This window comes from Symphalangus syndactylus, chromosome 1, assembly GCF_028878055.3.
Source record: "Symphalangus syndactylus isolate Jambi chromosome 1, NHGRI_mSymSyn1-v2.1_pri, whole genome shotgun sequence".
In the NCBI taxonomy this organism is placed as follows: domain Eukaryota; kingdom Metazoa; phylum Chordata; class Mammalia; order Primates; family Hylobatidae; genus Symphalangus; species Symphalangus syndactylus.
Genome location: NC_072423.2, coordinates 108,510,489 through 108,522,627, shown reverse-complemented (window position 1 = coordinate 108,522,627; position 12,139 = coordinate 108,510,489). Strand labels below are relative to the sequence as shown.

At 57.0% G+C, this 12,139-nt stretch overlaps 2 protein-coding genes across 3 annotated transcripts in view; one reads left to right on the top strand and one right to left on the bottom strand.

Moving 5' to 3' along the window:
• Nucleotides 1-4,282: 4,282 nt before the first annotated feature.
• TNNC1 (troponin C1, slow skeletal and cardiac type) lies at nucleotides 4,283-7,273 on the bottom strand. The gene is made up of 6 exons (XM_055274602.2): nucleotides 7,172-7,273; nucleotides 5,665-5,695; nucleotides 5,288-5,434; nucleotides 4,926-5,040; nucleotides 4,574-4,710; nucleotides 4,283-4,489 (listed from the first exon to the last, which is right to left on the bottom strand). Exons 1-6 carry the CDS (start codon nucleotides 7,193-7,195, stop codon nucleotides 4,458-4,460), a joined length of 486 nt encoding a protein of 161 aa, XP_055130577.1. The 5' UTR covers nucleotides 7,196-7,273; the 3' UTR covers nucleotides 4,283-4,457.
• Nucleotides 7,274-8,676: 1,403 nt separating this feature from the next.
• Nucleotides 8,677-12,139, top strand: part of NISCH (nischarin) — a 37,450-nt gene continuing 33,987 nt past the window's right edge. Inside the window, exons 1-3 of one of the 2 annotated variants that reach the window (XM_055274590.2) lie at nucleotides 8,677-8,910; nucleotides 11,021-11,104; nucleotides 11,839-12,021. In XM_055274590.2, the coding sequence (XP_055130565.1) occupies nucleotides 8,818-8,910; nucleotides 11,021-11,104; nucleotides 11,839-12,021 (360 nt within the window). In that variant the 5' untranslated portion in view covers nucleotides 8,677-8,817. The remainder of the gene's footprint in view (nucleotides 8,911-11,020; nucleotides 11,105-11,838; nucleotides 12,022-12,139) is intronic. The other variant, XM_055274582.2, reaches the window with a different exon arrangement.

Sequence of the window (12,139 nt, the reverse complement as noted above, 5' to 3'; positions counted from 1 at the left end):
AACTGGAGACTGAGCCAGGCAGCCCTTTAGCCAGCATGTGACCACCAGTGGTGGGCAGGAGGCCCAACACTCCTCAGCCTGCCAGCCCACCCTGGGGTCTCAGCTCAGCCAGACACCCAGCAGGGGCTGCAGGGAGGCCTGGGTCGACTGGGGCAGGGTGTGGGAGCAGCCTACTCCACACTGCGGAAAGAGCCTGTGGCAGGCTGGGAGTCCAAACTCTACTGTTAACATGCGTGGCCTCAGTCAGGTCCTCTCCCTCTCTGGGCTTCAGTTTTCCAGGCTTGGGGGCAGAGGGTAGGGATCGTCTCTAAAGGCCCCGCTGCTTGCCAGCTGCAGGTGGGAAAGACCACAAGGGTGCTCTGAATTCCAGGATCAATGGGCCCAGACACAGGTATCATGTGCCATCTAGTGGACAAAGAAGGAACTGCAGAGGCCCCCAAACTCGCTGTGTCAGGCCCTGTGTTGGGGTAGCAGAGCCACCCAGCAGAAACTGCAGCCTCTTGAGGATGCTAGCAGTAACCAGGCAAACACAATATAAAGAAGCAGGAGCAGTGGAAGATGCTCCAGTGATTGCTCTTGATGGAGGATATCAAGGGAGGCTTCATGGAGGAAGCACTATCCAAGCAAAAGCCCAGAAATGGAAAGGACGCAGCAAAACAGGCAAAACTAGGTGAGGCATGAAGGCTGCAAAATGCCAGGTACTGGCGGGAGATGGTGAGCTGTGCTGATACCTATGTGAAGTGTGTGTTCATGCAGCAGGTGCCACCAGGTGGGTATGTGGAGGGTCACAGCCCAGCCTCTCCCAGCCAGAATTCTGGGGTGGGCATGCCTGGAAGGAAAGGATGCCCCCAGTCCCCTCCCCACCAATTTCATGGATGGAACAGGGATATTAGGACAATGCCATGCCCCCTCCACCCCCACGGACCTCCAGCTGTTTGCAGAGGGTGAGCCCCCTGCTTCCCATCAGCCATCCCTCACAGCTCCTCCCTCCCCACTCCAACCCTCCTACAGTCTCCTCTGGGGCTTCCATCTGCAAGCAGGGCCATTCATCTCCTCCTCCTGTCCCAGGACCTGTCCCCCTCCCCACCACAGCTGATGAAAAGAGAGCCAGGACGTGGCAAAGCCCTCTTTCCCCCACTGCCCCTTCCTGGCAATCCTGACTCCCTTCAGCCCAAGCACCCGTGGCCCTTGTCTGAGCTTCCCTGGACCCCATATCGCCCCTCAGCTTGGGTCCCTTTCTCTGTTCCCTGGGTGTTGCCCACACCCGCCATCTCCCCTGTACTTCAGCTCACTCCTGTCGGGCTCCCACCCCTCTGCTCCACGGAAACCCTTCTGCTCAGGCGGCCGAGGCCTGGGGGCCTGCAAGTTCCCAAACCCTGGGGCCACCAGACAAACCCAAAGTGAGTGAGATTCTACGGAATAGCTGGCCTGAGCTCTTCGGAGGTGATGAGGAAACACTGAGGACTATCACAGGCTGGTGGGGAGTAAGGAGACAGGAGGACGAGGTCACATTAGTGCCATCTTGGATTGGTTCCTGCTCCAGGACAAGGACTTTAAGACAACTGACAGAACTTCAATAAGCGCTGCAGATTAATTAGCAGTGTTTACGTCAATATTCATTTCCTGTGTTTGATCCTCCTGTGGTTAAAATGCTAACATTTAGGGAAGCTGGGGTACCTGTAAATGGGAGTTCTTTGTACTATTTTTGCAAGCCTGGAATTTCAAAATGAAAAGAAAAAAACAAAAAAACCCACTAAAACCTAGTGTTGGGAAGTAACCTCCACTTCCCAATACCCCATGACTGAACCTGTGTCTCCTCCCAGCTTCCATATCTCAGGAAATGGCAGTTTGGCCAAAAAGCTAAGGGTCATTTTGGATTTTCTTATTTCTCACCCTTCACATTCAAGCCTTCAGCAACCTCTGTCCATTCTAGTTCCAAAATGTGCCTTGAATCCATGTACCCCCACCCACTCTCCCCAGCACCCCACTGTACTGGGAGCCACCGGGCTTTCTTGCCCAGAGCCTGCCCCTGCTTCAGGCCAGCTCCTGGCTCCCTCTCTCCCACTCCTTTTGCCCTCTGCAGCCATCACCCCTCATATCGACTGGGTCCTCATGGGGCCTGGCACTGCCCATGTCTCCCAAGACTGCTGGGACTTGGTCTCCAGCCCAATACTGCCTTTCTGCTCCTGACACCTTCCCAGTCTTTCTCCATGGCCTCCTATGGCTGGTTCCCCGTGGTTCCCCCAGATCTCACGCAGTCAGCTCCTCTAGGGAGCTTTCCCATACCACTGTAACTCATGGGCCCACCATGCCTCCAGTCTCCACTCCAGCCCGTGCTGGTTTTCCCACTGTACTCATCTCCTTAAAATTCCACCAGATTAGGCCAGGCGCGGTGGCTCACACCTGTAATCCCAGCACTTCAGGAGGCCAAGGTGGGCAAATCACTTGAGCTCAGGAGGTCAAGACTAGCCTGGGAAACATGGTGAAACCTTGTCTCTACTAAAAATACAAATATTAGCCAGATGTGGTGGCAGACGCCTGTAATCCCAGCTACTCGGGTGGCTGAGGCACGAGAATCGCTTGAGCCTGGGAGGCAGGGGTTACAGTGAGCTGAGATTGTGCCACTGCACTCCAGTCTGGTGACCGAGCGAGACTGTCTCAAAAAAAGAAAAAGGCCGGGCGCGGTGGCTCACGCCTGTAATCCTAGCACTTTGGAAGGCCGAGGCGGATGGATCACGAAGTCAGGAGATCGAGACCATCCTGGCTAACATGGTGAAACCCCATCTCTAGTAAAAATACAAAAAATTAGCTGAGTGTGGTGACGGGCGCCTGTAGTCCCAGCTACTCAGGAGGCTGAGGCGGGAGAATGGGGTGAACCCGGGAGGCGGAGCTTGCAGTGAGCTGAGATCGCGCCGCTGCACTCCAGCCTGGGTGACAGAGCGAAACTCCGTCTCAAAAAAAAAGAAAAAAAAATCCACCAGATTAGGGACTGGGCCTCACTGTGACATGCCCCAGCATCCAGCCCTGTGCGGGGCACGTGGTAGGTATGTGAATGAACCACTGAGTGGTGCACTGGCTGGTGGTGCTGCCCAATGTTGTCCTTCCTTTTCTCCTTGGATGTCACCCTTCCTGGATCACTCTGGGTGTCTGTAGAGGTCCCCAATTCTCCAGCTCACAAGGGCAGACCTGAAGGGACTCCTCTCCACTCCCCTCAGGTCTCTCCAGGGACCAGAAAGCTCTTGCTAGCTCTGGCCTCCATCAGAGGCATCTTTAGAATTCCAAGACCATCTCTGGAATGCCGGGCCTGTCTGGGGAATGCCAAGGCTGGCGCACAGGTGCAGAGAGAGTGTAGTGGCTGGGCAGGGCAAGGACAGCTGACGGCATTCTGGCTATAGCCTGGGTGCTGCTGGCAGCTGTCCCTCCTGCGAACACCTCTGCTGACACTTCCCCTTCCTTGCAGCCCCCAACGCCCACGCCCCCAAGACAGCATCACTGTCTGGTGGCAGCTCTGGACTGGGCGCTCCCACTAAGCTGAGAGCTGCCAGGCCTTGGGCCTCCGTCCCTGTCAGGGAGAGAGACTGGGCCACAAGAGACGAGCCGCTGAGGTTCGCGGGAGCTGGAAATCATGCCCATTTGGATGTGGCCCATCCGACAGGGCCCTTGGCTGGAAGCCAGTTGGCTCTGCTCTTCCCCATACTCACTGGATGACCTTGACAGGTCCCCTGCACCTCTCTGGGCCAAACAGGTGAGGGGAGATAGAGCTGACTCCATGCCCCTCTGTCCCTGGGAGCCAATGTTGCTGGCAGGAAATACAAGCGAGTGGGCGGGTGGACTAGCACGGTGGGCCTGCAGGGACCCCACAGGCTCAGCTCCATTCCAGCCACGGCTGAGAGGTAACAGGGGTTGCTGTGCCAGGGAGCATCCAGGGCCTGGCTGTGTACCACAGTGAACCACTCTCTCCAAGTAGAGGACCCCTAGGCTGCCACAGTGGTTGACCAAAGTGATGGCCCCCAGGAACCTGTGGGGGGTTCTAGGCCCCCACAGACTCCAGATGCTGAATCCCTAGAGATGGTGCCTGGGCCTGAGGAGTGATAGAGGGCAGCCAGCAGGGCAGGCCACACAGCAGTCTCTGATCTCATCTCACCCCCCGCAGTGGAGCAGCGGTCAGGCGCCAGGCTCTGCAGCCAGCCTGCCTAGGACAGGGAAGGAAGTGGCCATCGGGTAAGAGTGGGTCCTGGAGAAGAGTCCATGGCCCAGGGACACCAGAGCCAGACAGCAGACCTCAGGAGGGCAGGCTTTATTTTCATCCCCCAGGACAGATCTGGGGAGGGAGTCGGGGGATTTGGGGTTGAGGATATGGCCAGGCTCAGGTCCTGAGACCCCGACCCCCTCCCCAACCCCAGGACTCAGCTGGAGTTGGAGGCTGGGCATGGGCAGCTCTGGGTGAAGGTCAGCATCTACTCCACACCCTTCATGAACTCCAGGAACTCTGTGGAAAGAGGGGCAGATGTGGGTTGCGGGTAGGGGCTGGGCAGGGCATGGAGGCAGGGTGATTGCCCACCCACCCGCTTACCATCATAGTCGATGCGGCCGTCGTTGTTCTTGTCTCCATCCTTCATGAGCTCCTCGATGTCGTCCTCCGTGATTGTCTCGCCTGTAGCCTGCAGCATTATCTTCAGCTCATCCAGGTCGATGTAGCCATCAGCGTTTCTGTGGGGAGGGGGCTCAGCGTAGGGCTGTGGGGAGAGCAGAGGCAGCCCCACCCATGCCCCAGGAGGCAGAGCAGGGACACTGGGAGATGGGGCATCCCTCTCCCCCATCAGGCAGAGGCCACAGGGTCCCTAGGCCTGGAATCTGAGACTGCCCTCCTGTATAGCTCGGCTTGAGTGTGGGTCAGGGTCAGAGGTCAAGGGTCACATGCTTACTTGTCAAACATGCGGAAGAGGTCAGACAGCTCCTCCTCAGATTTCCCTTTGCTGTCGTCCTTCATGCACCGAACCATCATGACCAGGAACTCATCAAAGTCCACCGTGCCGCTGCCTGGGGGTGGGCGGCATGGCTGTTACAGAGGCCAGGGTAGGTACTGCAGGCAGCACCTTCGACACGAACCCCCATGTTCTCACCACATCCTCACACCAAACGCCAGGCTTGTGTGGCCATTATGCCCATTTTATAGATGAGGCAACCAAGGCTCGGATAGGCTAAACCGCTCCCAGCTAAACAGAGCCAGCATTCCAGCCCCCGGCCAGCTGGGGTTCTTCTGGAGCCTGGGGAGGAGGGGGCTCACCGTCCTCGTCCACCTCGTCGATCATCTCCTGCAGCTCCTCAGGGGTGGGGTTCTGGCCCAGCATCCTCATCACCTTGCCCAGCTCCTTGGTGCTGATGCAGCCATCCTCAGCGCCCAGCACAAAGATGTCGAAGGCTGCCTTGAACTCTGTGTTCAGGTGTTGGGGGGCACAGTAGTCAGGGCTCAGCAGCCAGGACCTCGGAGGGCCAGAATCCTGGGGCCACCTGCCAACCTGCCCACCTCCCTCGGAGACCTCTCTGAGGTCAGAGCAAGAGGGACCAAGCCTCTGGTCTCTGGCCTGGGGTCCTCTTCTGGTAAGGGGTCCCCATGCCAGCCTGGCCCTGCTGGTCTCCCACATGTGTGATAGGGGTTCTCACCATTTTTCTGCTCTTCTGTCAGCTGCTCTACCTAGAAAGGAAAGGGAATCTCAGGGCTCAGACTCAGGTATAGCTGCTGCTGAGGAAACCAACCCATTCCACAGGTGAGAAGGCTGGAGCTGGAGGAGGCAGGCTATTTCCAGGCCACAGAGCGGAGGTCTCAGTCCTCCCTCCCTGCCCCCAAAGCCCTGATGTGACCCAGCTGGTCTCACTGAGACTGGGCTCAGGGCCAGGGTGACAGGTGGGCACCCCCTTCAGGACCAAGGTGACCCTCAGTAACAATAGTCAGTGACCACTCAATGCCCTTTCGGCCCCTGATGAAACTCAAGCTGGGTGGCCCGAGGGACAGCTGTCCCTCAAGTTGGGACAATAAAACCAGTGTGGGGCAGGCAAGCCACCCACTGTAACCTGACCAGGGTGGCCACTGGGCTATTTTTAACGAGGAACAAAGTTAAACCTGGTGATTGTTCTGGGGACTTTGGCATGCAGGGGGTGGGGCAACGTTATCTGGCCCCCTGGCCTGCTAGTGCCGCCTCAGGAGCCAAAATTAGTCCCCAGCTCCGCCAGGCCTTGTATGGGCACTGGGTGGAGGGCTTCCCCCACCCCGGCTCCATGGACTCCCACAGGATAAGCAGGAGTGCCCCCAGAGCTGGCTATAGCACTTCTCGCCCAGGAGTGAGGGAGGCTGAGGGAGGGGTTCCCCTGGGGACAGCTGGCCATGCCAGGATGTCCTTGCTCTGGGGTTGGGGGAGGTCACCACCACCCCGGATAGAATAGCATCTGAAGACCCTCAGTGACCCAGGAGGCTGCAGGGACTCGGGGTGACCACTCTCCAGCCCTCGTTCCCTCGCTCTCACTCCTAGCTAAGCCACTGAGCCCTGAGCCTGCCAGGCATGACGGGAGCTGGGGCCCCAGTTCTCTGTTCCTTCTTCCGTGGTTCTCCCTCATGTCCAGAACTTCCCTGCCTCAAACTTCAAAGCCCCATCTCCAGCCCAGGACTCAGGTTCTGCAGCCCCCTCCTCTCACACCCTCCACCCTCCAAAGCATCTTTGGCCAGCCAAGGGGCTGGAGTGGCGTGGCAGATTTTGAGCATGTGAGAAGCAGCATGTGAGGGGCAGAAATGGGGGTTGGGGACAGGGAGACAGTAATGGGGACTCAGACAGCTCAGGAGGAAGAGATGAAAAGAGAAAGGCAAAAATGTCCAGAGACAAATGCAGAGACATGTGGCTGAGCGACAGTGCCACAGACCACAGACACTTGGAAACAGAGAGTGAGACATGATGCTGAAAGCTGCGACCTCCTCCACCACCCTTCAGACCCTGAACCCCCTACCCCTTCTGCATCCTCAAACACGAGAACCACTGTCCCTGTGAGGGCCTGGGTTGAAGGCACGAAGGCCTTCTCCTGGGTCCCCACCACTTCTCTGGGGCTACTAACCCCCCACTCTCAGCTGAGTGAGCCCCCAGTGGGCCTGCCCACCCCAGCCCTACCCAGTCCTGTCCCTCACCGCAGCCTTGTAGATGTCATCCATGCTGGCGGCTCACAGGACAGCCTGCTGGGGTTGCCAGCCGGCCCTTGACTTAAATAGCCCTGCCCCGCTGCATTCCCGGCCCAGCCCAGCCCACCCCTGCATGTAGTATCCTCCAGCTCCTCCTCTGCTCCCAGTGATCTCAGGCTGGCCTGAGTCCCCGTGTCCTCTGCCCAGGGCAGGGAGCAGACGAATGGCCACAAGGACCAGGTTTCTTTCCCTCCTGTCCCCCACACTCCCCAAAGGGACTCTCTGAAAAGGTTTCTGGAATGAATGAAAACATAAGCCCAGTGCAGGACAGGAGCTAGAAAGTCGTGGGCCCCAGGCGAGCTGCAACACAACAGCTCAGGCTCCCATCCAACCAGGTTGGCGGGTTGCCATGACCTCCACTTTCCAGATAAGGAAACTGAGGCTCTGGAGGAGTGGTGACTTGCCCAAGATCTGACTGACTTGGCAACCCCTGCCTTTAACTAAACCTCTTTGGAATGGGGGTGCAATGTGCAAGGAGAGGCTGGGAGTGCAGGGCCCTGCCAAGAGAAGCCTCGAATGCCAAGCTCATAGTACAATGCTGTGGAACTGGTGAAGGAGTAAGTGACTGACCCACCTTAGGACAGGGTGGCCAGGAGCCCTTCTGCCAGAGGAGCCTGCCCCAGACCTCCCATATGCCCAGGGAAAAGTACCCACTTCGGGCTTAAGTCAGCTGCTCTCAGTTATTCAACAGCACCCCTACAGATGCCCCATCTGTGGCAGGCTCTTTCCCTCCTCACCCTCCAGTTAGGTTACCACCTCCCTCTTCTAGGTCTCATCTTTCCCTGGTTTAGGATTCAGCACTGTAGTTCCTGGGTCCAGGTCAACCTGTCTCCCTCGTTTTGAACTTTGGCAGGCCACCCCGTGGGGTTCTTGTGGTCAGTGGCAGCACACACCCCTCCATCCACCTACACCCTCCTCCGTACAGAGTTCGTATCAAGTGTATCCCTCTTGATAAACACGCTCCCTGCCTCGAGCACTACTGCGTGCTGGGCCGCGCATGAATCAACCCACTCAGTTGTCCAGGAGCCCCACTGACAAGAGATCTCCGAGTCTCAGAGAGGTTCAGAAATGGCCCAGAATCACTCTCGCCCTGCTCCGGCGGTAAGCACAGGTCCTATTTTCCCCTCCAACCCGCCTTGCCCTAAAGAGAAAGAGCCCAACAGCCAGGTGAGGCACTATTATGGCCTCCTTTATCCGGAGGAGTAAACTGAGGCCAGGAAGAGCAGTGACTTGCTTCGTGTAGCCTGGGAGGCTCAGAACCTTCTGTCCCCTCTTCCCGAGGACCGAGGGGGGGATGCCCAGAGCTGTCACCACCCGAGGTCTCAGTTTCCAGCAGGCTGCGCAGGGTACCGCCCGCGGCGCCACGCAGGTAGATTACGCAAGCGAGCACCGCGCACGCGCGCCGAGTGGCCCCTGTCAATCACGTGCGAGGGGCGGGGCGAGGGCGCAGGAAGAAGGCGGGGCCAAGATGGCGGCGCAGCGCGCGGCGGGGGCGTGGGGCGGCGGGGGCTGGGGGGCGGTGGGACGTTGACCCCGCCCCCTGCTGCTGCCAGTCTGCGCCGGGCGGCGGCGGCGGCGGCGGAGGAGACCCGAACATGGCGACCACGCGCACCTTCGGGCCCGAGCGGGAAGCCGAGCCGGCCAAGGAAGCGCGCGTCGTGGGCTCGGAGCTTGTGGACACTTATACGGTGTGTTGGGGGCGCGGGCACCCGAAGCCGGGGGTGGTGGCTGGAACCGGGAATCCGACTCGGGGGCTTGGGGAGGGGTCCGGGATCTGCAGCCGCAAGGAGCAGGTAGAAGGGTCTGCGATTGCGAGGAGAGGGCTGGGACGGGGGATCTAGGAAAGGGATCTGGGCCCCGCAGGTCCGGGAGAAGGGTTGCTCGGGGCCCGGGAAGGCGGTTTGGAAAAGGGTACGCGATCAGAAAGGGAGGCTCGGGCTGGGGGCGGCATCTGGGGATAAAGGGGGCCTGGGGAGGGGGGTGTCTAGATGAGGCGGAACCCCTCTAAATCCTCTAGGACTGGAGGGGCCCCGGCCTGGGAGACCGTTACTGGAGTCCAGGAGGAAGACGATGGGGAGAGGGTCTCAGATGGATGGAATCAGGGAAAAGGGTCAGGCTCCGCAGGCCTTGAAGAAAGAGAAGGCGTCAGGACCCTGATCTGGGGATCCTGCGGTGGTGGTTGAGATTTTCTCTGAGAAGTGCCGGAGAGGCCTAGGGAGCAGATGCCTTGGGGGTCGGGCGGAGACAAGAACGGAGGAGGGGTGGAGCCCAGCTATGGAGAAATGGGGGTGGTCTCAATGCTGAAGCGCAGGCCCTATAAACCTTAGGAATCTTCGTGACTTTGGGCTGTGGGAGCGAGATGGGGCAACAAGCTGCCCACACACACTTCTAAGCTATGGGGGACACAGAGGACAAATTGGGGGTAGTTCCCGACTCTGACGGGGTTGGATGCCAGGGCTGTGAGCCTGGTGGGCTGCCTGGCAAAAACCGGCCCTCGATCAAGCATTGAGCACCTCCCTGCCTCCTCCCCTTTGTTCCCGCAGGGTAGGGAGTGGGTGGGGGCCTTGGCCCTGCCTGCACCCCCACTCCGTGGCCCTCATCCTAACCTCCGCCTCTGAGGGCCATTCTTCTGGCTCTTTTCTCCTTTCCTGAAGGCAAGGGGAAGGAATCAGGCAGAATGGGAAGAGGAGATGGGTGGATCTTGAAGCAACAGGCCAGCCTGGAGAAATGGCTGCTCCTCAGGGCTGGAGGAGGCTTCAGCTCCATGCTGCAGAGAGGAGAGGGAAACTAGGTGTAGGAGGCGGTTGAGGTCTCTGAGCTGATGGCTGGCTGGCCATCAGCTATGGGCACATTCAGCCAGAGGGCCATCTTCAAAAAGCTCTCCCTATTCTGGACTGCACCCCTCCTCTGCATGTATGTCGGGGGAGGTGGTGATCTAGATTGGACCCTACCATCCTCTCTCCGGGTGTGTCGAGTTGGATATTATTAACACACCTACCTTTTGAACACTTGCCATGGGTCAGGCCCATGTACAAAGCATTTTACATGCATTGCCTTACTTGGTCCTTGATTCTAAGATGGAGGAACTAAGGCTCAGAGAGAACTTAGGCTCCAAGTTACTTATATAAGTGACATATAAGCTGCAGCCAGGAAATGGCAGAACCAAGTTTTTAACCCAGGCCTTCCTTAACCTCTAGGCCATATTGCCTCCTGATAGAGCTTAGTTGCTACCACTCCCTCCCCACATCAGCTGCTTGTGCCTTGATTCCAGGCTCAGTAGCAGAAATCACAGCCATGAACCAGTTGAAAGGGTTGGAAAATGACTTGCTTCCAGGAGGTAGTCAGGGCACCCGGAAAGAAGTACAACAGAGAAGATGCTCAGGTTAGAACTGGCCCTGCTCTGCCTCCCTTGGAAGAAATGGCCTTGCCTGCAGCTCCGGTTGGGTTTTGAGTTACCTAGAGGCAGGAGGTAAAAAACTAAAGAGGTGACTTGTTGTGGTAATCACCTTTTTCATTCCTTACTGATGGATGGAGCCACAGGCTTGTCTCGTGTGCCTCCCAGCCCTAGTGCTTGGGCCATGGAGGAAGCTGAGAGGGGCCCTGCTGGTCAGCAAGGGTCAGGTGCAGAGGCTGGTGGGCAAGGGCAGCCTGACTTTGGCCTTGGGGTGGGTCTGAGTTGCAGAGAGAAAGACTGTTAAAAGATAATTGGGAAAGATAATTGCAGCTTTTGCTGTTGGGAGAGGAGACTGCTTGTTGCTGGGCTCCCTTGCCACAAGGGCTGTTGGTTTCCCCTTTTAGGTTTACATCATCCAGGTCACTGATGGCAGCCATGAGTGGACAGTAAAGCACCGCTACAGCGACTTCCATGACCTGCATGAAAAGGTAACTGTTAAGAGCTGGGAGCACGTATCTCAGGGCTGGAGGGCCTGTAGGCCAAGTTTCCATTGTGCCGCATATTAGTTTTAGGGCAAAACAGGTTCCATGTCTATAGTTCTTTAATAAATCACTTTGTTAATATAACTGAGTTCATTAATATAGCATGTAAATGCTAGCCTTCAGCTCTAGCATGAGCCACTCTGCAAGGAGCATATTTGAATTTCAGTTTTAATATTTCCAGTCCTAGCTTGGATACGAGATGCTGAGACAGTTTCCTGGGAAGGGGACAGGTTTGAACTTGTTCGACGTAGCTATAGCTATTCCAAAGCCTGTACTTTAATATCTGGCTGTGATTCCATCTTTTCTTTGCTTTTGGAGATGCTGTCTTTCTCTGGGTCATTTGCAGCATAAGTGTTTTAAAGACACACCGCTGCCCTGGTTGGTTTTTACTCTGGCTTGGAAAAGATGGCAATTTTAGGGGCAAAAGGTGTTACTTTTCTGAATGTCTCTAAAGTCTCCAGATGGAATTCCTTGTCTGGAATTGTATTGGTATTTCTAATGCTAATTGGATTTAAAGAGGCCAAATCCCAGGTGCACTAGTTTGGTCACTGATTTCGGTACTACTGCAGGGAGGGGCTGTGCAAGTGCTGACAAGCACCTGCCCTCAAGCTTCTTGTCTTGGCCTTACATAGGCACAGAGCCTCTTAGTCTGTGGTTGATGTGCTTGTGTTTTTTTACAGCTCGTTGCAGAGAGAAAGATTGATAAGAATCTGCTTCCGCCCAAAAAGATAATTGGGAAAAACTCAAGAAGCTTGGTAGAGAAGAGGGAGAAGGATCTGGAGGTCTACCTCCAGAAACTCCTGGCTGCCTTCCCTGGCGTGACCCCCAGAGTGCTGGCCCACTTCTTGCATTTTCACTTCTATGTAAGTTCCTCATCGGGTTTTCACCTGTGCCTGCAAACCCACAACTGCCAAGCTTGAGGCAGCAAACCAGGGGAGACCTCAGCTTTGAGGTGGGCTGGGGTTTGACCCTAGGTTAGAA

Bases quoted from the DNA above. Each gene is read 5' to 3' on its own strand.
- TNNC1 (XM_055274602.2), bottom strand. From the start codon at position 7,195: ATGGATGACATCTACAAGGCTGCG. The intron at 5,696-7,171 runs GTGAGGGACAGG...TTTCCTTTCTAG, and splicing joins ATGACATCTACAAGGCTGCG to GTAGAGCAGCTGACAGAAGA. The intron at 4,711-4,925 runs GTAAGCATGTGA...CCCTCCCCACAG, and splicing joins CTCTTCCGCATGTTTGACAA to AAACGCTGATGGCTACATCG.